The 24,611-nt window shown below is 47.3% G+C and overlaps 1 protein-coding gene across 1 annotated transcript; it reads right to left on the reverse strand.

Moving 5' to 3' along the window:
- Positions 1-289: 289 nt before the first annotated feature.
- Positions 290-24,006, reverse strand: KCNMB4 (potassium calcium-activated channel subfamily M regulatory beta subunit 4). Its single transcript, XM_075114723.1, has 3 exons — positions 23,601-24,006; positions 11,369-11,496; positions 290-911 (listed from the first exon to the last, which is right to left on the reverse strand). The coding sequence occupies exons 1-3, from the start codon at positions 23,937-23,939 to the stop codon at positions 743-745; spliced, it is 636 nt and encodes a 211-aa protein (XP_074970824.1). The 5' UTR covers positions 23,940-24,006; the 3' UTR covers positions 290-742.
- Between the last annotated feature and the right edge of the window lie 605 nt (positions 24,007-24,611).

Below are 24,611 nucleotides of genomic sequence, written 5' to 3' on the forward strand. Positions count from 1 at the left end.
TGAAAAAATGAAAGGGTACAAGAAAACCTGTAGGGACTGAATACCACTGAGGCAATAAAATTAGAATCCGTATTTAATCACCTTCTCCAATAATTATTTCATTTTTTGCAGAAGTATTTCTGAGAGATTTCTGCATTTCTTCACAATGAACAGGTGATGATGAAAGATTTTGTCTAGACAGAAGTCAAAGTTTGAATTGTAAAATGAAGTTCTACACAGTGAAAGAAACCTAAATCAGCACAGTGTTATTTTTGTCTTAAAGCTTTTTAAACAAAACAAAACAAAGGTTAAAAAAAAAAAAAAAACAACTGAACTTTATTATTTTGGAAATACAGTCTATCATAAAGTAAATATTTTAAATATTTAATATTAAGCGATAGTAAAGAACACTTTGTGGAGATGAAATGAGCAACATTAGGGGTTTTAATAAACTGTCTCTCAATACCGCTAGGACATGGCTAGCTGCTGTTCGGGACTAAGAGCGCACAGCATATTTGGTGCAGTGTAGATTTTTTTTATTTTTGGTAGAGAATATTTATTTACTGTCATAGCAGAAGAAGCAATTAGCTGACATTTCATGGGGCAGTCTCCCAAGAGTAATCCTGAGGCAAGAGTAACTCCACTGTCAGATGAGACACTGGAAGGAGGTACAGCTGGGTGCCCTGCAGACCTACAGGTGAGTCGAGTTGCCTCACTTGAGACCTTCTTGCAGGTTTTTCTTTTCCATGGGGAGCCTTGCCATTTACAAATGCTTCTTCTTTTTTATTGCCTCTGCCCTGACAGCCAAGCTTTTGGCACAGATGGTCAGGACCACGATGAGGACTCCGACCAGGAACGTAACGAGAGGCCAGAGGAAGCAGTGTAAGAGGACAGTCTCATCATGAGTGCGCTTCAGCATTACATCATCTGGCCTACAAAGAGGAAGAACAGAAGAGGAGGAAAATGTAAATCAACTTGACACCATCAATTCATCATAACTGGAAAGCATCTGCCATGGAAACAATAAAGGTATTTTATTTGCAACTGTGTTAGAAAATGATTAAGTGGACCATTTAATTTACTGCTTTTGTTTGCCCATCTACCACCTGCCCTGTGGCAGGCCACAGGGGCTTTCTGCTTGTAGTGTTTACAGGCTAAGAAGTTCATTTACATTAAAAAAAATTTAAAAAGCATTGGTACTTTAGGTCTTCCAGGGGTCATGGTCATCTCAAACAGTTGTGAGAGATACAATTTCGCATTGTGGATTGAAAAACCACTCCAGTGAAAACATAATCCAAGGCAGCAGTTACACATATCTACCTTGAATGGCATCAGACACTGTGCAATGAATTTAAAGTGCAATTAAAGCTTCTTTTTTCACTTTGAGCCCTCATGGGGCTACTTGGAGGCTCCTGACCAAATCCTGGCTATGGTTTGGGTCTGGATGGAGAGCCAGTCCCTGTCCTCAGTGCTGCACCACTGGTGGCCCAGGCTAGCCCAGTCACACTGGCAGGCAGGGGTCTGCACAAAACCTACCCCCAGGGGGACTCCAGCCCAGCTCTGCAGTGCTGGAGGCTCCCAGCTTAGCTCCTTCCCAACAGAGGCTACTTCAGCAATAAGCTGCAATTTGTTTCTGCAAACACCAGCTGCTCAGTGGACCCATATATGCCCCTACAGGGACACTCTGGGGAAGCCTCCCCTGAAGATCTGAACCCACATGCCTCCGCCAACAGCATCTAACACACAGTCATGGTTGGGTAGGTAATGGATTTATGCATTTCCAAAGGGAAATGGAGAGAGGAGGAGAACAGCAAGGAGGAGGCATCTCAGAAGGCTTGGAAATACAGCCGTGCCACATGTCTGAAAGATCAGATGTCCATCTGTCTCTTCCAAGTCTGAGAAGTTGGTTGGGAAATCTGATGGCAGGTTTTCCTCAGCTCTGGCTCTTTCTGCTCTCCCTGAAGTTTAACAGAGATATTACAGCAGTCTCGTGGCATTTGCATTTTGCTGTTGCTTTCCCATCTACAGCCAGAGACACACAGTCTGCTGGAAAACTATCTGCAAAGGAAGGAAAAAGAACTTTCTCTAATTAGGAAAATATACATAGTCCTGACTCATATTGGTTCTCACTTACATTGAACACTCCCATCCCACGTTGCTTCATCAACACTACCCAAAGCTCCTTGGAGCAACAAACCTCATAGCCTAAAATCCTGGCAACCAAGGCTCATTCAGCCAGGTCCTGGGAATTAAGCTCTCCTAATGCGGTGGCACAAGGGAACAGATACCTGTGGAATGACTGTGCTGTCTCTCCCTCAACAGCTTCCTCCTGATCAGAAGGCAGCACTAAGAAAACATTCCCTGTAGGGGAAGTAAGAAGAAACTCTTTTTCCTTCACTGAGAAGTTAATTAATGGCAATGCCTCCAAATCTACAGGGTTTTATCCATCCTTAGGGAGTCGGCGGAGCCAGACGGCCAGGCTACACCTGATCCCCGGTTTAATCACACCCACATTTGCATTTCGGGACTTCTCCCCCACAAAATTACTGTGTGGAGGTTCCTCTGCACTGTGCCAGCAACAAGTCCCCAAGGCTGGCACCACACATGTCTCTTTATTTGTGTAGTAAGGAGCAGAATAAGACTCTGATTATGAGCAGCTCAGCTATATAAAAGTTGAAACTTAGCAACAAAGAAAAGGATCAAAAGAAACACAGGTGTATTCAATAGTCGAACACATGAAGTCTGCCCAACTGAAATGCTCCAGACACATAATCAGCCCCATGTGGAGAACATAAGTTGAATAAAATAATATTAACTTTATGGGCACAAACTCACCAGTCTATGCCATATAAATGACAGCACCCAAACAGAAAAATCCTTTCACAGGAGGTATAATACTGCTTCCCTCATATTTACTGTATCATCATCTATGAATAACAGAGTGCTAACTAGCAAGGAGGCCATAAGTAGGCAGCACTCAATCCTTGCAGCTCTCAGCTTGCGAGTGACACTGAATTTTAAGTATTTTTTTTAAAGCAGATAGTACTTAAAGAGTTCAAAAATAAGGGATAAGCAAATGAACTAGGAAATTGGATTCAGTTAAAGAGAAGAAAATGTGGTTGGAGAGAACAAGATATACTTTTGACGAAATCTTGGATATTTTGGAAAACCTCTGTACCAAAGGTAACAGCCATGGATGCCGAACACTCATTATAGGTGCAACTGTAACTCTTGCAACTTAGTAATTTAAAAGAGTTCCCCTTTTTGGAAAAGAGTCAAAGATTTACAGAGGTGTTTAATGAAGCCTCAGGATGAGGTTTGGGTTCACATGGATATTATTGCAATTCTTAGCTACAGCAAGAGTCCCTGTGCAACTCCTACATGGCAGAAGGTGTGCAGCAATCCGCTGTCAACTGCTCACAGCATCTCTTCAGACAATGCATCAAGTCATGACTGGGTCCCCCAAAAATGCATCACTAAATTACTATTGGCACCATGTGTAAGACATTAAATGCCCTTCTTTAGTCAAGGGAAGGGACAAGCACTGCTGGAGGGTGACTCAGTGCATGGGCGAGCTCAGGGACCCTCCAAGGTGTAGCCTCTCATTACTGACTCTTGGAGCTAAAAAACGGTGGGACAAATCTCAGCCTTGCTCCTACTCGGTTTAATCTGCATGGCTGTTCTGGAAGAACTACCATGCTTTCAGCTGCTCTTTATCTTAGTCCAAATTAACTTTTCATTGCAGACCACCCGAGTGAGCGAGAAAAACTAATAAAAGCAGACAGCAGTGCCAGCAGATAAACTGCACGCTCCTGCACGGTGATGTCCCAGTTATCTGCCTGTAACAGCCCATGGAAACTTATCAAGATCAACTTTGGCAGCACGTAATGCCATTTCTTTGCATTCATATGATTCCCTCTCTCTCTCCCATCAGGACAAGTTCCTCTTTCCTGCATCTGCTGACCCATGCAGAGATGTCGCAGGGCATAGGGGAGGGCACTGGGGAGCGCTGGGGTGGCGGGAGGAGGCAGCAGAGGACAGGAGGCTGGGCTCAGGGGTGCCCAGTTGAGGAGCCCTTCCCTGCAGGTCCATCACCAGAGTTGACAGCAGTTATGGAAAGTGCTCTGGAAAACAGCTTAGAGGGGGTAATGGCAGCAGAGGGTCCCACTAAAACGCAGCTTTTACAGCAGAGGGAAATATCTGAAGAGGGGTTATTGAAAAAGAAAATGTATACTATTTTCCCTTACAAGATAACTCCTTTTGACTCTGCTTTTTAGTGCTGAGATTGCAAACAACAGCAAATAACATCTTCTGAAGCAAGGAGGGAAAATCAGCCCTGCTGCACCCTCACAACAAACTGCACTAGACCCCAAGCCTGCTGCCCTGCTGCCGTAGCACAGGGCTGGTGCCAGCAGGGAGCCTATCCAGCTGAGCTGACCAACACAACCTGAGAAGGACCATCAGGCAGAGGAAGACATCCCTGATCAGAAAAAACACCTCAGTGGCACATGGGTTATGCTGGATTTGCTCACCTGAGGAGCAGGGGCTCTGCAGCCAGACGTCCTCTGCAGCAGGAGCACCGCAGCCCCGTGGCTCTGCAGGAGATGCGCAGAGGTAACCGCAGGGGCTTGGGGGTTTGTCATGGCCCCACGTGCTGTACCCTGCAAACAAGGCCTCATCCCCAGGTTTTCAATTGCTCCTTGGAAAGAGGGGTAGGGAGGCACAAGGTGGGTGGCTTGCAAGCCGAATTTAAAAGCCCCAGCTCAGCAGCCAGGGACTGGCGTGGCGGGTAGTGTGAGTGAGGGCATAAGAGGTCGCCTGCCTTAAAACCTGAAGAATAAGCATGTTTGTGCTTGTTTTCAGGTGATCCGTGCCAGGCTAAAAGCCATAGGTATTTCATGTGAGATCTGTAAGGTCCGAAGCAAAGGACTGGGGAAAAATTAGGAGGAGGTAGAGGGAGTCAGAATCAGAATTAATCAGATTAATTAAATATAGCAAAGTCATTAGTGATTAATTAAGAGGTTAGCCTACAGAGGCTGGATTTCACTTCTTCCAGGCTGTTTGTTATCCTCACATGATGGCATCAGTTCAGGGCAAGAGCTGTCCTCCACCTTCTGAAGAAATGCATTCTGAGGCAGAGCAGAATGGCCACCACCACCCAGCAAACCTCTGAAGGAACCAGCGAGATGTGCAGAGCAGCTGTCCTCTGACACCCGAGTCTGCAGAGTGTTTGGGGACATCCCTGGGACAACTCCAAGGTGATCCTGCAACAAAAAACCCTGAGGGATAAGGAAGAAAATCTGCTTGTAGAAAGTACCCAGAGCAGCAGCCAAGACTGCAGAAGCCCTGCTTGACCTGCAGGACACAGCCACGTTGCTGGATGGCTCGCGGCGGCATCCTGCTCGGGGCTGAGCTCATTACCAGGGCACTGCACCAGCCCCCCTCAGGGATCAGCAAGAGCTGGATCCTGCTGCCCTGGTACAAAAAACTTTGGCTTTCGCTCCATGGCTTACACAGTGGTTAATACAAGAGAGAGGCTTTGCATGTTTTTGAATCAGAAATATGCACGCAGAGGTACTTGTCTTGCCAAGCACAGACGGAGAGTGTCACCGAGACAGCAAAGTTGCTGGCAGTGAGCTGTGGGTTTTATGCGGCCTGTCACAGTTCCTTTTGAGCCCCGAGATGATCACAACGGCTGTGCTGTGAGACGAGAGGAGCGCGAGCCAGGCTGTGCTGGTGTGGGCAGACCCCCAGGACTGTGCTGCAACAAGACCAGAAGTTCAGAAACCAGAACCCCTATAAGGCCTTCAGGAGAATGAGCCTCTGGGAGGTCATCACCTGCCCATGAAACAGAAGCCCACAGGAGCAGGAAAATACTGCAGCCACCCAAGAATGCTAGATACAGGCCAAAGGAGCAGAAAGTTTTAGCTGAAATCTCTGGATTCCACCTCTAAAACAATAACTCTTATCAACAGCAGAAGCAAGGAAAGCAGGAGCCTGGAAAGGAGCCACAGAGCTGCCGTGGGATCGGGAGGAGCAGCAGAGAAGGCTAGCAGGGCTGGGCAGAGAAAACAGGGGGGAGGTGGTAGGGGGAAGGGAGAAAGATGTATTTAACAGGCAAGCAGGGAAAAGAAGGGAAGACAGAGGGCTGTACTTCCACAGCGAACAACACCTTTCCTCAGAAAGAAAAATAAATAGCTACCAGGGCACCCAAAACACAATAACATAATTGTTTTGGTTTTGCGTGGCAAGGCCAGCATGCATTGAAACTGCGGTTTTGACTTTTTCTTGCTATTTTTGTAGAGGCGACCTGCCTGTTCCCATAATCTGAAGGTTTGTTGTTTGGCGTGGAAAGAGAAAAGGAAGTGTGCTCCCATCCCCGGGGGAAACCCTCTCATGACAAGGATGTGGCTTTGCTGGAAGCCCCCACAGCATCACTCCCCTGGTGCTGAGGCAGCAATGCCAAACCCAAAGGGTGTATGTCATGCCTGGAAACATGTTTCTTTTCCCTGTGAAAAAATCAGCAGGTATAATTAAAGATACTGCCTTGTCCCTGCAAGTATAATGCATTTAATAAATTCGTCTTTGCTTTGTGACTTCCATATAATACTTCAGTTTGAAGATGTTGACCATATTCCCCCTAAGCTTGGTTATGGATCAGCTCTTGTTCCTGGTGATGCTGCCATTCAGTTCTCCAGTAAATGCAAAGCCTCTCAAGGGGATGTGCCCAAACTCCTAACACCAGTTACCAGTGCACAAAACAGTGGCAGGGGCAAGGGAGAGACCTAGTCAGACAAAACGGGGAGAAAACCCAAATACTTTCAGGCCCGGCTCAGGTATCGAGACCTGGTTGTTCTGCTGCAAATGGTGATGGCCACTGTGCAGCACCACCACCACTGCTCAGCAGCAACCCCAGGGTGAAAGAAGAATGAACAAACTGAAAAAAAACCCTAAAGTTGTCTCTACCTTAACTCTGAAAACTCACCTTTCCCTTTCACTGAGCAGACAAGGAGGGAAGAATTCTGTTTTCATTGCTAAAAGGTGAGACCAGTACTTTTTTTAGCAGGACTTTGAGCTCAGGGCTGGAGCCTCATGGGCTCTGACTCAGGGTAACCGGATTAGTTGTTGCATTATGCAACACATCCCTGTTAGGCTCTGCCAAGCAGTTCATAACAGACACTGGATAAAGCAGGCCTCCATCAGAGCCTTCAGAGCAATGACTGAACATCATCGAAGAACTGCAGTGCAGGGGTTCCCAAAAAGTCATGTAGGAGCAAAAAGTTACAGGCACATAAACGTTTCGGTCATCAGTTATGCACCACACTGTGCAACTTATGTGACACAGCGAAAGGTGACAGAGGCAGGGGCATGGGATAGTGAAACCTTACAAACCTTTTTGTATTCAAACAATCTGGATTTAAAGATGTTTGCAATCTGCACACACTTACCTTGCCCATACTGATTCATATCCCTTCGCTATGGCAAGAACTTATCAGTATATTTTTCCCCTGTTGTTGCAAGACGCAGAGCTCCTCAGCTGGATGGCTGCATGCAGGGGCACTGCTATGTCTTACTAACAGTAAAGGCCTTTCCCTCTCAGGCCCAAGTACTGCTCTGCACATGACACAGTAAAGGAAAGGATAGGAAATAGCAATGCCATCTTCTGACCGGAGGGAATTAATTTAGAAAACTTTGTGAAGTACCAAAGCAAACTGCGATTTCTGTTCCACCATTTATGAATGAGCAGCCTGACTACCTGAGCACCCATGGCTTCTGCAGATAACTATTCCCAGATAAATAGCCTGCAGCAAATCCCAATGCTATACGAGTTGTCGCTAATCACTAGACAGTGTTTGCTCTTCAACTCTCAGATGAATTTGTGTACAGCATCCAGCAGCAAACACAGAGAAGTATAAAGCACAGCCGACTCATCTGCTTTGCTGCGGCAAAGGAACCACAGAGCATTCTTGCCATACTGGACAAACCCAGAGCTAAAAAGCAATAATGCCACATAAATGAGCCACTACTAAGAAATGGCTTGACACATGTTGCTCTACCTCTGCAGGGCATGAGACTGAGAGGTCTGAGCTAATGGAGATTTTTTTCTCTCTCTTTTTGTTCTTGTCGTGATGACAATGAAACCTGGAACATGAAGAAATTAAGTGACAGGATCTCCCCCACCCCACCTGTTCCCACAGGCCTCCCACTTTAGGGCATGTGGTCATGACTACAGACCCCCTGGGACACTCGTGAGATGCATGAATACTGAAGCGCTAGAGCTCAGTGCCTTCTCAAACCTTTGGCAACAGCCTGAAAACTTTGTCTGAATTTGCCATTTATTTTGTGCTCTGAAACACTTGGGGTTGCTTTCTGCTGGGCAGGGCTCTCTTCAGACCAGAGTATCATCGCACCAACAGACAGGCATCTTCACTGGAGGTCCAGAAGAACAACTTTCCCATGCAGCTTGCACCACTTGGGCCAAAGCTAGCCAGAGACGAGCAGGACACTAAAGGTAAATGCCTACATTGTCAAAGCAAAACCTTGCTTTTCCGTAAAATGTTGAGCTCCAAGCTAAGCTGCACTTTGGTTCCCTAAGGTAAAAGTCAGGCAGCTAGTTGTGCTGAGCATCTCTATTTATATTAACCAAGAATGACTGAAATTGCTAAGTCTGCTTCTCACCCCTTTTGTATAACTTTGAACTGTACAAATGGCATCACTTCCTTCTTCTTTTCAAAGCAGCCTGTTGAAATGTGCCCCACCAAACTGAAGGGAGGTGTTACCTAACAGTGTGCTCTGCATGCAGCAGCGACTCTGAGAATGATGCTAAATTAAGTTTGATGAAGAGGAGACGATGTTCATTCATTGCCTAGATATTTACCTAGAATGTTATTCTGCCATTTCAAAAGACACAGTATTAATATTGCAAATACTACTCTCTCTAAGGAACCTACCACTATATTCTATATGTTTTATACAGACTGACACGGAAGAGTTAGCTAATCCACACAGCTAAAACAATTACTAACAGAAAATATGCACACTTCTATTTTGAAGTGAACAGATTTTTCCCTCATTTTGTATGTTTTTTGCTGCTTCACAAGCTGTTTAGTCATCGTAGCTCTAAAAGTATACCTAAGCAAGCACATTCCTAGTCAGCAAAACTTATCTCTCAAAGCTCATTCCTATCTCCAGAAGGAAATAGATGGTGTACACATTTCAGCTTAGACTATCTTCAAGTATCTCTGGCAGTAAGCCTCTCTTCTGCTGTATATAAACTGTTGTATGATCAGCAAAAGTCAGCATTTCAAGCCAGTTGTTGCATTTGGCAAGAACATTTAACATATAGGATGCAGCAACTATAAGGAAAAATCTTAGCCTGAGTGCTGCACAATTCCTCAGCATCAACCTACATAAATGGCAGACCCTAAGCAGCATGCAGCCTCAGAAAAATTTTGCCTTTGTTTCACCTACAGATTTGATGTGAGAACCAACTCGCCTAGCTCTGGACACTTACCACCTAGGTGCCTGCACCTGAGCAGATGACCCTAAGCTCCTTTACAGGAAAGAAATGAACATCTCTTGGCATCCAACATATATTAGGCATTTATTTTGGAGTGAGATGAAAGGCTCCTATTTCTCTCCACTGACTATAAAAGCTAACTTTCACAGCATCTTGTCCATACCAGCTCAGATGAATCCTAGCCATGATGTCTCCTACAGAAGATCCGAAGTTCCTGACTATCCTGCTGACTCAGGCAGTGGCTGCTGCAGGCCTCAGGTCTCAGCAGCACGGGGAACTGGCAGCACTTGCCTGCCCAGAGAAGCCAGCATCATCACTCGGCTCCGTGCTAGCAGACCCAAGCATTGGCACTTTGTGGACAAAAGCAGTTTCCAAGAAGGTCCTTGCCAGGTCTGATGTCATCGCAAAGGGTGACCTAAGTTTTAAACTCTGCTTGCAGTAGACAGTGCTGCTTTCCCCACTGTAAGGAGCAACTAGTTTTTGCCACAAAGCATTGGTAGTGTCCCTCTGCAAAGAGTTGCCCAGGGACACCAGACTGTCATCCTGGGCATGCCGACTAGGTCTATGGTCTCTCCAGGGAGGGGACAACAATCATAGCCTGCCTAGGACAAACCTGAAGCCCCCAAGGCACTCAGTGGCTCACCCACAGGAGAGTCGAGCATCTCTGTGCCTGCCACACTGCTTCAGCCCCATGGTTCCCCCAAGGTCCTAGCACACATTGGCATCCATTCTCCTCCTGTGTATCTTAATGAACTTAAATATCTGATGCCAACACTCCCACACTGAGCACTGAATTGCACCAGCAAGCACCGAGCTATTCCCACCTAGGTCTCCCTCATCTGTTTAACTTCCAAGTGCTGGTGAGGTAGGACCAACCTTCTCCTTCAGTCCCTGATGTGTCAGATATTTATCTGAGTGCTTAACTTAGCAGCCAAGAACACCATCCCCAGCTCTACCAAAATTGCTTATGCTGATCAAATCAATCAAGTGTCATATGCCTCCAGAATTGGAGTCTAAACCCCATAAAACCTTGGCTGATCTGGAGGTCTTAAATATTCTCTTTCCAGCTCCTTGTCTACATGGACCTGTCATCCCAACCACTGCTGTTCTCCCAAGTCCTCCCAGGGAGCCTGCACACTGGGGTTAACAGGAAGTTGCTGCTGCCACATTACCTTTTATTTTCCAGCACATCATCATCAGAAAAAGACAGGCAAAAGGACTCCCTCCTCTTCCCGTTTACTGAAGGAAGGAAACCACACGCTTACACCCTTTACTGCCCTTATACACATGTAAGTCACATCAACATCAGTGGTAAAAGTAAGAATTGAAATAGAAGAGGAGATGCTTTAAATTACAACTTTCTACTCTGCAAGCATGTATGAAAACTGGCAGTTCTGTGAAGGTTTATTACATGTGTCTAATTGATTAATCCTCTATGAACAAAATTCCTGAGGTGGTTTGTGCTATTTACCAATCTCCCCTTTTCTTCCAGCCCCACATGAACACAGAAGGATTTCTCTTCCACAGAGGGAAGGAACATTAATATCCAAGCCAGAAATTTGCAATCTGAGTGTTAAAAGCCAAGATGCTTTCTGCCATAAAATGATGTGTTTTGAGGGGAACTTTCCTCAGAGTTTTATATTTTTACTTCAAGTAGTAAAAAAGCTTTTCTGCTTCCTGTGTAGCTTTTCATCAATAGAGTTGTCTTGCAAAGTTCTGCACTAAACTCTGTGCGCTAAACCACATCACTATATGGGTGTGTGTGTATATACATATGCATGCATTTATATACATTTTCAAAGAGAACCAATGGACAGCTGTTAAACAGATGCATAAGCACTTCTGCCTATGCAAATGTAGATTACTCACCTCAAGTGCTGGTTAAAATAGCATGTAAATGGTTGCGAACCCACTTTCTCCTTCCAGTATTTCTGCTTGTACGTGACGTTCTCAGTGTTCTCCTGATCATCTCTTGCGCAGGGAGGGATGTACGAACACTGCCAACACACAGCGCACAACAGAGTTACTTTGGTGCTCAAGAACTCACTTTCTCTGCATTTTCATTATAATACCAGTGAGAGTGAAATGGGCAAAGAATAATAAGTACAAGCTCCAAAGAAACAGAAAAGTTAGCTGAACTTTGCTTCAATTGCTAGTTACTCCCTGCAGGTACTGGAAAAGAATATGCCAGCATTCAGACACAAAATAAAGGCTTTATCATGTTTTGCTCCATTATCAAACCAACCTGGCACATAACTCCTTGGGTTTTTGCATGATGAATCTAAAAATTATTGTTTCATTTTGATGTATTCCTAGCCAGCTGCATGGATTAGGTATGAATTAGTTCCTATTTTCAGTGAGGCATGTAATCTCAAGTTTTGTTTAGCACCATGCTAATAAATAACTAAAATATTCCAGCAAGCTTTTCCAGATGATGCGATACCTGATATCTGGCTGATATCCATTGGCAAAAGGCAGGTATTCTTCCACTGTTACAACACGGGGAAACAAGCACAGAAAGTTCAAAGCCCCACTTCAGCAGAAAGGTTTGAACATCTGCTTCTGCTGTATAGAAGTCAACAAGAGTTGAGCGTGCATCTGAGCTATCTGCCAATCTCACCCTCAGACATCTGCTTCAAACCCCAAAGAGATCAAGGGGAGTTCCTCCCCCAGATCAAGTGCACTTGGGACTGGGCTTTCAGAGTCTCAGCTCTGGGCAATGCATAACCTACATACCTTGTTTCCAAGTCTCATCTTTGACACACCATCCTTTCATCCTAGCCACAGGGAGTTAAGCAAGAAAAAACCAAATAGTCCACTGAATCTTCTATTGGCAGTACCAAGATCTCAGTGTCCAAGCAAAATCCTTCCTGTTGTTACCAGGCATCCATATGGGAGATCATTACAGGAGACGTTGAAGCAAACTGAATAACACAGCTTAATTGATCCTTGGATAACATAAAGGCTTTTCACTCTGGAGAACACACGGATAGCAAGGCTACAGGTGCACACACAGATTTTTAATTCCTTTAAGGCTGGGAGCTGTAAGCAGAAAAAAAGTGACTGGGAAGGTAGATAAAAAGCCTCCTACTTAGGTAGGATGAGGAAGCAGGAGATGCAGGCTGTGGGAAGCCCCTAAAGGGATCCCCACATATGATCAGAACATGAGTCTCTTAACAGTATCCTGAAGGCAATAACAAGGAGAGAGATACCCTCTCTAACCTGAAAATAAAGATCAATGTGACTCACTGTGCCTACTGAGTGTTTTCCTCTCCCTCTCCTTTGGTGAGGTTTCACAAGGGCCTACCATGCACCCAGCTGCACACTATACACGATCTGTACAGACCTAGAAGCTCATCTCCACTGTACGACAGCTTGAATCTTTGTTATTCCAGTGAGATGGGAGAAATCTCAGGATTTTTTTGGCCTGGTCATGTAAAATTTGGCCACTTCTGTCAGCACTCATAATTGCTGCCAGTAGCTTCCATGCTTCAGACTGGAAGGATCTGCAAGGTCTTTCTTGTTGCTTCCAAGCTGAGACTTGCCTTTTTCACACGCAAGGGCCTTTTTATTCACATGGGCCCACATCTGGTGTTGCCACAGCACAGAGCTCCCTTTAGATCCCTGTTCAGATCACCCTAAGCAAGGATTCTCCCACCGCTGATGACAAAGGAATGAAACAAGCAGCAACACCACTCTGCTTCAGAAACAAGAACGCAGTATTTATCACACACAGTTATTTCCATCTTAAATAATATTCTTTGTCTGGCAATGCTTTTGGTTTGGTTGCATACTTTGGAAGTATCAACCCCACTCCCCTTTCCTCCACCCTTCTAGTGCACAAACACATCTGTGCAGCAGCTGGATGGAGTCAGCAGAGTTGGCACCAAGACACCCAAGGGCAATGCTGAGTCTGTTAAGTCCACCTGACAGCCACTGACATGCCACACCATCCCACCTGGTCCCCCACTGGTCCTCCCTGCTCAGCCCAGCATCCAGCACTCCCAACCTTCTCCAGTCCAGTGTTTTTCTTTATGATGTCTTTCATATACTGCTGTGGAAATGGTACCATATCCCACCAGCTGTACTCTCACTGCCTGTTTCTGACTGTAATCTATGCCCTGCTCTTCCCCAAGACCCCAGGCTTTTAAGGATACAAGGGAGCAGAAGTAAACAGGCTTTACTCAGCATCTCCTCAACCAACTACCATTTAGCCAGCACACAAAATGCAGAACTAGACAAAACAAATAGATACCAATATACATTCTTCTGTCTAAATCTCCTCAGCAATCTCAAAAACTCCTTTTCCTGTAGTACCAGCTCCAGTACACAGCTGCTTTCTCTCCTCTGAAATCAAAGACTCATAGAATGTCCTGAGTTGGAAGGGACCCACAAGGATCATCGAGTCCAACTCCTGTCCCTGCACAGGACAACCCCAAATTCAGACCATGTCTCTGAGGGCGTTGTCCAAGTGCTTTTGTATATTGTCAGGCTTGGCACTGTGACTCCCTCCCTGGGGAGCCTGTTCCAGTACTCCACCACCTTCTGGGTGAAGAACCTTTTCCTAATACCCTTCCCAAGCCTCCCCTGGCCCATCTTCCTGCCATTCCCTCGGGTCCTGTCATTGGTCACCAGAGAGGAATCAGCGCCTGCACCTCCTCCTCCCCTTGTGAGGAAGCTGCAGGCCCGATGAGGTCTCCCTTCAGTCTCCTCTTCTCCAGGCTGAACAAACCAAGTGGCTTTAGCCACTCCTTGTACGGTTTCTCCTCTAAACCCTTCACCAACTTCATGGCCCTCCTCTGGACACTCTCTAGTAGCTTTATATCCTTAATGCACTGTGGCGCCCAAAACTGCACACAGTACTTGAGGTGAGGCCGCACCAGCGCAGAGCAGAGTGGGACAGTCACCTCCCTTGAGTGGCTGCAATGCAGGGCTTGATGCACCCCAGGACATGGTTGGCCCTCTTGGCTGCCAGGGCACACTGTTGGCTCATGTTCAACTTGCCGTCAGCCAGAACCCCCAGGTCCCTCTCTGCAGAGCTGCTCTCCAGCCTCTCATTCCGCAGACTGCATGTGCATCCAGGGCTGCTGTGCCCCAGGTGCAAAATCTGGTGCTCGCCCTTGTTAAACTTCATACAGTTGGTGATTGCCCAGCTCTCCAGCCTGTCCAGATCCCTCTGGAGGGCCTCTCTGCCCTCGAGAGTGTGAACAGCTCCTCCCAGTTTTGTGTCATTGGCAAACTTAATTAGTATTTCTTCCAGTCCTGCATCCAGGTCATTAACAAAGAGATTAAAGAGTACGGGCCCCAAGATGGATCCCTGCAGAACCCTCCCAGTGACTGGCCACCAGCCCAGCGTAACCCCATTTACTATGACCCTTTGAGCCTGAGACATCAGCCAGTTGCTCACCCACTGCATTACTTGTCTATCCAGCTGTGTGCTGGACATTTTGTCCAGGGGGATACTGTGAGAGATGGTATCGAAAACTTTACCGAAATCCAAAAAGATCACATCGACTGGCTTCCCTTGGTCAACTAGGTGGGTAACCTTGTCACAGAAGGAAATTAGGTTTGTTAAACAGGACTTTCCCCTTGTGAACCTGTGCTGGCTAGGATCAATGACTGTGTTGTCTTTGTTTTAGGTTTGCTTTCCTAAAATTCAGGGTTCTGACTTTGCCTGACCCATATCCTTCAGGGCAGCAAACTCTACCAGTGTGTGATCACTGTAGCCCAAGCTGCCTCCAATCTTGACATCACTGATAAGCTCACTTGCATTGGTGACGATTGGGTCCAGTATTGCATCCCCTCTGGTAGGACTGTTTATTATCTGGCTTAAGAAGTTACCCAGGGGTCTCCTGGGTTGCCTACAGCTCACCATGATACTCTTCCAGCAGATGTTGGGATGGTTGAAGTCCCCCAGCAGGACGAGAGCCTGTGAGGGTGGTGCCTCCTGTAGCTAGAGTAAGAAGGCTTTGTCAATAGGTTCCCCTTGATCGGGCAGCCTATCGTAAACACCAACCACAAGGTTCTCTTTGTTGCCTTGGTCTCTAATTCCTACCCATAAGTTTTCAACCTGCTCGTGAGCTTTTCACACTCTATCCATTTCTTGATGTAGAGGGCAATGCCTCTGCCCCTTTTCCTCACCTGTCCCTTCTGAACAGCCTGTAGCCATCAATAGCAGCACTCCAGTCATGGGATTCATCCCACCACGTTTCAGTAATGGCAACTAGGTCATAGCTTTCTAGCAACACGGTGGCTTCCAGCTCCTCCTGTTTGTTGCCCATGTTGCGTGCATTGGTGTGGAGGCACTTCACACCACTCTTTGCACAAGTAATCCCAATGGCAGCTAACAGAAAACACACTGGGTTCATTCCCATCTCTTTATCTTCATGTGAAAAACACAATAGACACCCAGGGTCTTGTGATAAATTGTTTGGACGTCGTTGCTTGAGCCTGTTGAGGATTAACAATCTCAAAGACAGGAGTGGTCACTGCCCAAGGCAAAATTGTCATCACATGGATGGCAGGGGTCACCCTGAAACATCTCAACCTGATGAAGGCCTTGAGCCACAGTGAACACCTGAGGTCCAACTCCAACGTGGACTTACCACCTGCTGCAAAGAGCTGGTTTGCCTCCCCAGGATGTCAGCATGGTTCCTGCCAACATGATGCTCATTTTTGCCCCTTCTGATCCATGTAGGTGGTGAATCTCTCTTTTCTCAGCCTCCCAAGCACACTTCTTGGGTGCTTTGCTTGATCAGCTCTATTGTACTCCAAAGCACAGTCAGTGCACAGATAAAAGGGAATCATAACCTGGCAACTTCTGCTGCCATAGGTTGGTGGATGAACCTGAAATGACCTCCTGCTTTGGCAACAGGCAGTTTCTGAAAGGTTAATTCCACAGTCCTCCCCCACAAGACACGGCATGAAATCCTACCATGAAAACATAAATAAATCCCAAGTGTTTGAAAGCAAGTTAGGATGCCTTGTGCTCAACTGCTGCTCATGCAGCGACATCCATTTTCAGTGGAAATGTCCCACTCTATATTACTTCGATGGTTTTTTTCTTAAACAAGTTACAATGAAGTTGGAGAACAGCACTTAAGGTTAGACATTCAGAATAAATCTAATGGAGCAGAGGCCTTTTCAGCAGATCTATTGGTACATGGTGCTGTAATCGCACCTGCTACGCTATGTCATAGCAACGATAAAATTATTATGCAATTCAAATACAGTCTCAATTACACAGCTCAAAATGAGTAGCAGGCTAATAATATTCCCCCTTCAATCACAGCCAGTGTTTGGATAGATGACTCAGGATTCAATTCACTAAAAGCATCGGTGAGCAGCTAGTATACCTTTACACCAAGGTTTTGTAAGATTTGTATCTGTGTTGTTGCTGGATGCTCCCACTCCAGTGTGTCTGCAGATGCCTGGGAAGATTCCCAGTCCTTCTGAACACTTCACTAGAGCAGATATTCTTCCACATCACAGAGGAGGAACAGAGCTGTGAACTCTCTAACATGGTTTAGCTTCCAGGTTGCATTTCCTGCTTTCAAAGACTAATTCTTGCCTAATCCAGTCACATTTTTATGAAAAAGAAGCCAGGCTTGGTAGGCTCTGAGAGAAGCTGTCTCAAGCCTGGAAGACACTGTCTGCAAGATGAGACCAAGAAAGTCTCAAATGCAAACAGGCATTAAGGGCCCAAAGTAGAAGCAAGTCAGCCCATCAGAAAACAAATCAACGGCACCAAGAATCAAGTCTCCAGCCTCAGTTTCCAAGCAGCTTGTTGAGAACCATCCCCCTGGCTGCTGGTGAACCACCGGACACAGCACGTGCCATTTGCTTGGTGCGGCAGAGAGCCCCCACATCATGTGCTGTGCAGGTTGGGAAGCCTGTGATGAAATGAAGGAGTGGAAAGGATGATCTAGATAAGCATCATTGCAAAAGTACAGTGCACCACTAAAGCCAACAATTTCCAACTCCTGATCTCCAAGTATATTGGCTTTGTGTGGCAACATTTTGGTAGTCGTGGAGGGGCTACAGGGATGGCTTCTAAAAGGCACTTCCAGAAGCTTCTCCTATGTCTGACAGGGCCAATGCCAGCCAGCTCCAAGACAGACTCAACACTGGACAACAATAAGCCAGTCAGCAATGGTGGTAGCGTCTCTGGGATGATATATTTCAGAAGGGGACAAAGCTGCTGCAAGACAGCAGCTGGAAGAGAGACGTGAGACCATGTGAGAGGAACAACCCTGCAAGACACCCAGGTCAGTGAAGGAGGCGGATGAGGTGCTCCAGGAGCTGGAGCGGAGATTCCCCTGCAGCCCTCATGAAGACCATGGTGAGGCAGGCTGTCCACCTGCAGCCCAGGGGAGGACCCCATGCCAAAGCAGGTAGATGTGCCTGAAGGAGGCTAGGCCTCATGGGAAGCCCATGCTACAGAAGGCTCCTGACAGGACCTGTGGGCCCGTGGAGAGAGGACCCTATGCTGGAGCAGGTTTCCTGGCAGGAGCAGGACTTGTGACCCTGTGTGTGGGAGCCCATACCAGAGCAGCCTGTTCCTGAAGGAATGCACCTCGTGAAAGGGACCCACGCTGGAGCAGTTTGTGAAAAACTGCAGCCCGTGGGGAGGACTCAGGTTGCAGAAGTTCATGGAGGACTGTTTCCCATGGGAAGGATCCCGTGCTGGAGCAGGGGAAGAGTGTGAGGAGGAAGGAGTGGCAGAGACAACCTGTGATGACCTGACTGCAACCCCCATTCCCCATATCCCTGTGCTGCTGTGGGGAGGATGTAGAGAAAATTGGGAGTGAAATTGAGCCCAGGAAGAAGGGATGGGTGGGGGAAGGTGTCTCTCATTACCCTACTCTGATTTAATTGGTAAGAAATTAATTTCCCTGAGTTGAGTCTGTTTCGCCTGTGACAGTAATTGGCGGGTGACCTCTCCCTGTCCTTATCTTGTCACATAAGTCTTTTGCCATATTTTCTCTCCCCTGTCTGGCTGAGGAGAGGGTGTGATAGAGAGGCTTTGGTGAGCACTTGGTGTCCAGCCAAGGTCAGCCCATCACACCAAGCAGTGTATGAGCTTCTCCCAACTTTGTGTGTGAGTATCCCCACGCATTACTGAGTTATCTTCATGCTCTGGAAGGGAGGAAGCACTGCCACACCATCCTGCTGTGGCAGGAGATGAGCAGGGGACTCACTCCATTGGCACAAAAAAATATCCCCCTCCCAGCTGACTGGAGGGAGCTGGAGCTGAGCATCACGTCTGGTTTTCATCCACATCCATCAGCTCAAACAAACCCACCAGCAGTGACCAAACCCACAACGCTTCACAGAGGGTTGAGGCAGTGAGGGGCACCCCAGGTGAGACAGCAGGGCGGTGGGGTTTATCTGCAGCACCTGGGGCTGCTTCTGGAGGAACCACTAGACAGCATCTGCAGAGTTTGCCCATCACAGGCACCAGCCCGAACACAGATCTGGTGCTTCACCAGATGCACCAGACCCTCCCAAAATTAATGTAGAGTTGGGCATATTTTGGTATTAAACTTCCCCTGTTGTGGGTCATATTTAAGAGTCCAAAAACCAAAACCAATTCTATTTACAAGTACAATGAAGAGATAACTGTGTATCATCTCATCAGGCTGAGCAGTTACAGAAAGAAGCGTGACAGGAGCATGTGCAGGTGCGGAGCCACAGACAAGGAGCAGCAGCTGGCTGCTCTGCTCTCCTGCCCAGGGATGGGGACAGGGACAGGGAGAACCAGGTCCTGCTGCACAGCTGCTAACATCAGGCTCGCCACTCGCTCCCCTAGAAGTTTCTTCAAAGAACAGTCAGCAAGTTCTTCTAGCACCAAGCTTAACTTTAGACATAGAAAGGGAAAAGTCTAAAAAGCCAGAAAGCAGATCTTTTTAGCAGCTGACATAGTCCGTTGTTATTTCACCCAACCAAACCTACAGCCTGGCCCCCGTGTTGGCTGTATGTGCCGCCGACACACTTGATGGCCAGAACGATAGTGACAAATTGACTTTGGAATTAATCCTCCTTAAGCTTTATCTCAGAGATTATTATTGTTATCAAGGGAGCTGAAGAAAGGCTACTGTCTCTCCACTGAAATTTTTTCCTCTGAGACAATAATTAAATAAAAGAAAAGAAAAAATAAAGAAATCCACAAATCACTCGGACTGAACACAAATGTCATTGTGCCTGGTGCTCTATATATACGTTTCTGGATTAACTCTGACCCAGCTATATAAGCTTTTAAGACCTAAAATGAATCCTGGGCTGTACAATGATGTGATTATCCTAGGAAGCAAGAGAGAGAAAAAAAAAGTAATTTCTTTTTTCTGCAGCTAGACCTCGCTAGAACAGACAGATTCATAGCTGCCGGTAGGTTTATACACCAGCCCACTCTACTACAGGAAGTAGAATATTTTTAGTCCAATACAGTGGGGATTTTTGGGGTGAAGCTACCAACTGCTTCAGTATTGTTGCATAGTGTAAGGAGCCTGAACTGTGCCTTTTCCACACTAGTGATTTACCAGGAAGAATTGCTACCCCACCCAGAGAAGCAGCTAAACAATATAAAATTTTAAGACCATTCAAACCAAAATTATTCAATTTTTTTTCCTTCTAGGTAGTTGGCACCAATTAGCGTGTTGCACGTCTAATTGCGTGAACACAAGCAAGTGTGCTCCAAGAAGGTGATGGAAACAGGAAGGGCTGAACGGCTCCGTAAGTGTTCATTCATAAATACATGCTGGATCCCAAGCATTAAATCTGGCAAATTCCTACTTTGTTGCTATGGCTAAGCCGTTTCAGCACAAAATCCTGAAAGCTTTTAAAGACGGTGGGACTTCAGGACAAAAATTAAAAGGGGAGTATAACTGGTCAGCTCCGCAGGCACTAAACTAGGGAAAAAAGGGGAAAACCAAAGTGACAGCTATACATATTCCATTCCCTTGTAAGGGTATGTTTTCCTAATGAAACCTAAACAACTTTTCTTCTTATTTTGGGTTGGTTTCACATAAGCTTCTCAAGGTAATGAAAATAATTGAAGTAAATTTTTTTCTATTTTTTTTGCACTTAGTTAAATTCAGTTACTACCGGAGAATGCGGTTACATCAAAAAATACATCCTTTCTGCTTGGTCTCATCTGGTAAATCAGATTTAATCCTCAGCAATCAATATCCCAGGATGTCGCGGATGGAGTGAGAGTGCATTTCAGTCAGATGAGAGGAGCAAAAATATGCTTTATATGCTTTATTGATATAAAACCGTGAGTTAACAAAGTTCAATGGTAAATGCGACAGTGGTTTAACAAGATTTGATAGCAAGGTACACTTGATTATTTACCTCATAGAGGATAGGGGCAGACAAAACCATCACGGAGACTCTCCTGTTGAGTCATGAGGTTCAGAAAGGACCCCCTTGCTCTCTAAACTCCTTCTCAGAGAGGATTCCAGGTGCTGGTGGATCCAATCCTAGTCCCAGACTTGATCACAGTTTATGTCTAAAGGATTATATACGCGCAATCAATCCTTTATATCACTTAGCTAAGTTTTTGAAATTTAACACGCTATTAGTCACTTACCGAGGATCTGTTATGGCAAGGAATCTCTCAACCTCGAAGAGTAACCCTGAGAGGTGTCCCTACTCAAGGGGAGATCCTGGCATGCGACCAACGCACTGCCATGCAGGAAAGATCAACACGTCCGGGGCTGTCCATTGTTTATAGAGTAAAATGATTGACTTATAGTCAATAGCAAGACACTTGGGTCACTTTTGCAGACAGCCCTTGGCCACTGTGTTGCCATCCATCCTCAAAGTCCAGCATAAGCTGGATGAAGCCATCACCACCCCCACTGGCGGTTATTGCTCGCGGGAGGGGGGAAGCAGGCCACCACACACGGCAAACAGCCCACACCCGGAGATGCGAGGTGCAAGCTAATGAAAACGCATTATATTTGTAAGAGCCTGCAAGTACAATGCGCTGCCAACACACAGCCCTGTGTTTCCTCATTAATTGATAAATAGGCTTCTGAGTGACATTTACAGGCATTCCTTCCGAAGCTCTGGGTGCCTCCCTGCAGAAACTGCAATCCAGCCCCTGGGCAGATGCAATCCTCTTCTTCCCACCAGACTTCCAGAAAGACAGGAGAAGATGAGATCAAGAAGTAAAGCCCAAATAAAACACTCAGACTACTCAGAGAGACCTTACGCTTGCAGCCCAGTTTGAATGCCTCTGCCAACACTGAGGATGCTGCAGGAGTTGCTGAGGCCAGGGGTGCTGGTGGCACAGCTCCCCACCCACGTCCCACCCCTGCTGGAGGTGGCCACAACAGGGCCCTTGGGCTGTGCTCAGGGACAGCCACGCTGCACCCTCTGCAGCAAGACAGCATCTTCGCCCCGTGTCAACAGGGTGGTTTTTCTCCTGCATTTCACCAACTACCCCCCGTCCACCTGAAGATGGACAGAAGTTTAGGGAAGTCCCGGTGCTCGGACAGCTGGGACTGTCACAGTGTGCATCTCTGTAACCGCAACCTTCTCCGTGGGGAGCCTGCCAGCAGCATCCCCAGGGAAAGGAGAAGTTTGCAAAGCTCCCTGGCAGGCCAGCATTTCATCCGCTTTGCCATCAGGCACCACCCAGAGCTGCCGCTTCATTTTAATCCAAATCCTGTCAGACTTACCGTCCTGCTTCTCGCTCTGCTGATTTTTGCCCTGACCACCCTTCCGAGCCCATAAGCTGCCAAGGAGAAAAAAGCAATGCCTGGACCCTGAGCTTGCAACTTTATCCACCTTGCGAGAGACAGAGCCACAGCAGTGTAACTATGGCTGCGGAGATGTGAGGCTGCACATCCCAAACTGGACATGCAAGCCTGCTCCCCAGCCCCGGTACACATACCCCTGCACCACGCTTCGCACAACCTCCGGCACTGCGCTACAACCACATCTCGGTCGAAGAGCCAAAACTTGCTTCTCCAATACACTCCTGATTTCAGGTGCTTTCAGGGGGAAGGGGAGGGGATTCTGCCACATTTTTTATTTTTACTACTTAACAAAATCTCCTCCACTCAGGCAGCGTGCTGGTAAGGTGATCTTTACTCAGCATGAAAAGAAAAAGGAGAAAGCAGAATAACTGCCTTTAAAGAAAGAAAAAGCACAAGGCACACATTACCTTCAGACTATCCTAGTTTGCTAGAAGAGGCAACTTTAAAGACGCTTCCATTCAGTCCTTTCTCATGTGGGTGATGGAGAAGCTTAGGAATGAAGACAGCACCGAGGAAACTTCTGTTTGCGTGCAGCCCTCTCCCCAGCACCCCGCCAGCAGCGGCTCCATTAAAATTTCTCTTTGCGCTCTGGGGAGCTGCTCTGGGAAGCCCCTCGCCCTCCGGGACGCGCAGCGCAGCAGCATCGGTCACCGCTCGGGCAGACCTCCTCGCCGGCAGCAGGAGTTTCACCCCAGCTTCCCAGGGACCGGCAGCGGGGCTGCCCCACTGCTCCCCACTGCGCTGCCGCCCGCGGGGTGCACTCGGGCTTCCCGGGGCCGGGACCCTGCCTGGGCCAGTGGCTGTTCGGGAACTAATATATATATACGCTATCTATATATAGTGTGTGTGTATATAGTATAGTACTATACTACATAGAGAGTATAGTGTTATACTGTGCTATAGATAGAGTGTATAAATATACACGCTTATATATATGGAATGCACACATACAGCATGTATAAATAAGTATCTATTTTTATATATTCATATATAAATATATAATAAGTAAAAGAAATATAGATATACACACCCTTTATATGTGTATACCATATAGATACACACACGTACCACGTGTAGTATTTTTATAGATGTACTACACATACTTTTTGCGGAGTAACAGCACCGGGCCATTTCGGAGGGATGCTCCGTGACTCCATCCACCCCCTCCATCAGAAGAAAAACCCGCACCCGAACGGAGGGCGGCAAGGAGGGACCCCAACGGGTGGGCACAAGGTGGGGGTGAAGGGGCACCCAGCACCGTGGCGGGGGTGGGCAGGAATTGCCCCCCCCCCCCCCCCCCCGGCACCACCCCTACGCCGCGTTTTGGGTCTTACCTTGGGGTTGGTGCGGAGCTGGCGCTCGTCTTCGTGGAGCAGGGCGGGTGCGGGGGAGCGGGAGGTGCGGACCAGGACCTGGAGGCAGGGGTAGCGGGCGGTGCCCCGGCAGGCGGCCCCGCAGGAGAAGGTGCAGGGGAAGCGCTCCGCCAGCTGCCGCACCGCCAGCACCGTGCAGTTGGCCGAGCCGCCGCCTCCCCGCTCCTGCAGCGCCGGGCGAAGCCAGCAGCAACCCAAACCCAACAGGGAAAGCAAGCCGGCGGCGATGAGGAGGAAACCCAGCCGCATGCTTTTGTCCTCCGCCTCCGTGTATTCGTAAATCGCCCGGCTCCGCGCCATCGCCCGGCTGCCGCTGGCATCCGCCGCCGGGCAGCCGCTGCCATCGGCTAAAGCTCCCGCCGCTCCCCGCCTCCCTCCCCGCCTCCTTCGGGACCCACGGGGGATGGGTGTGCGTGTAAGCAGGACGCACACACACACAAAAAATTAGATAAATAAATAAAATGGAAATGTAAACCCGGCTGACCTAATTCAAGCCCCTCCGCGGGTGGAAGGGACAGCTTGCAACGGGATTATCTGGCCCGGGAGATTTGCTGCGGGGAGGGCTAGTCCGGATTAATACCAGTTACTGTGCAAAATGCAATGTCTAGAGGGGGGCGGACCCCCCCACGCCTTCCCCCTTCTAAGCCAACATCCCCCAGCAGGACAGGGTAGCAACCCTGCACGTAAATCCAAAAGAATAAAATAATGGCTTAAGCCAGGCCATGAAAATAGTTTGTGCTTGCCAATTCTCGCCACCAGTTTGGTTAAGTCCCAGAGAGCCTACGTGAAGTCATGCTCAGTACCCCCCATGTGTCAAGATCCACAAGGTCTCTCTGTATACACGTGGAGACAGGACCAAAATTAAAGGAATCATAGAATAATTAAGGTTGGAAAAGACCTCTAAGATCATAAAGTCCAACTGTCAACCCAATATTGGAAGCGAGGAAGCAGCTGCTCTTTTCACCTTATTAA

The sequence above is a fragment of the Phalacrocorax aristotelis genome, chromosome 1, assembly GCF_949628215.1.
Source record: "Phalacrocorax aristotelis chromosome 1, bGulAri2.1, whole genome shotgun sequence".
Classification (NCBI taxonomy): domain Eukaryota; kingdom Metazoa; phylum Chordata; class Aves; order Suliformes; family Phalacrocoracidae; genus Phalacrocorax; species Phalacrocorax aristotelis.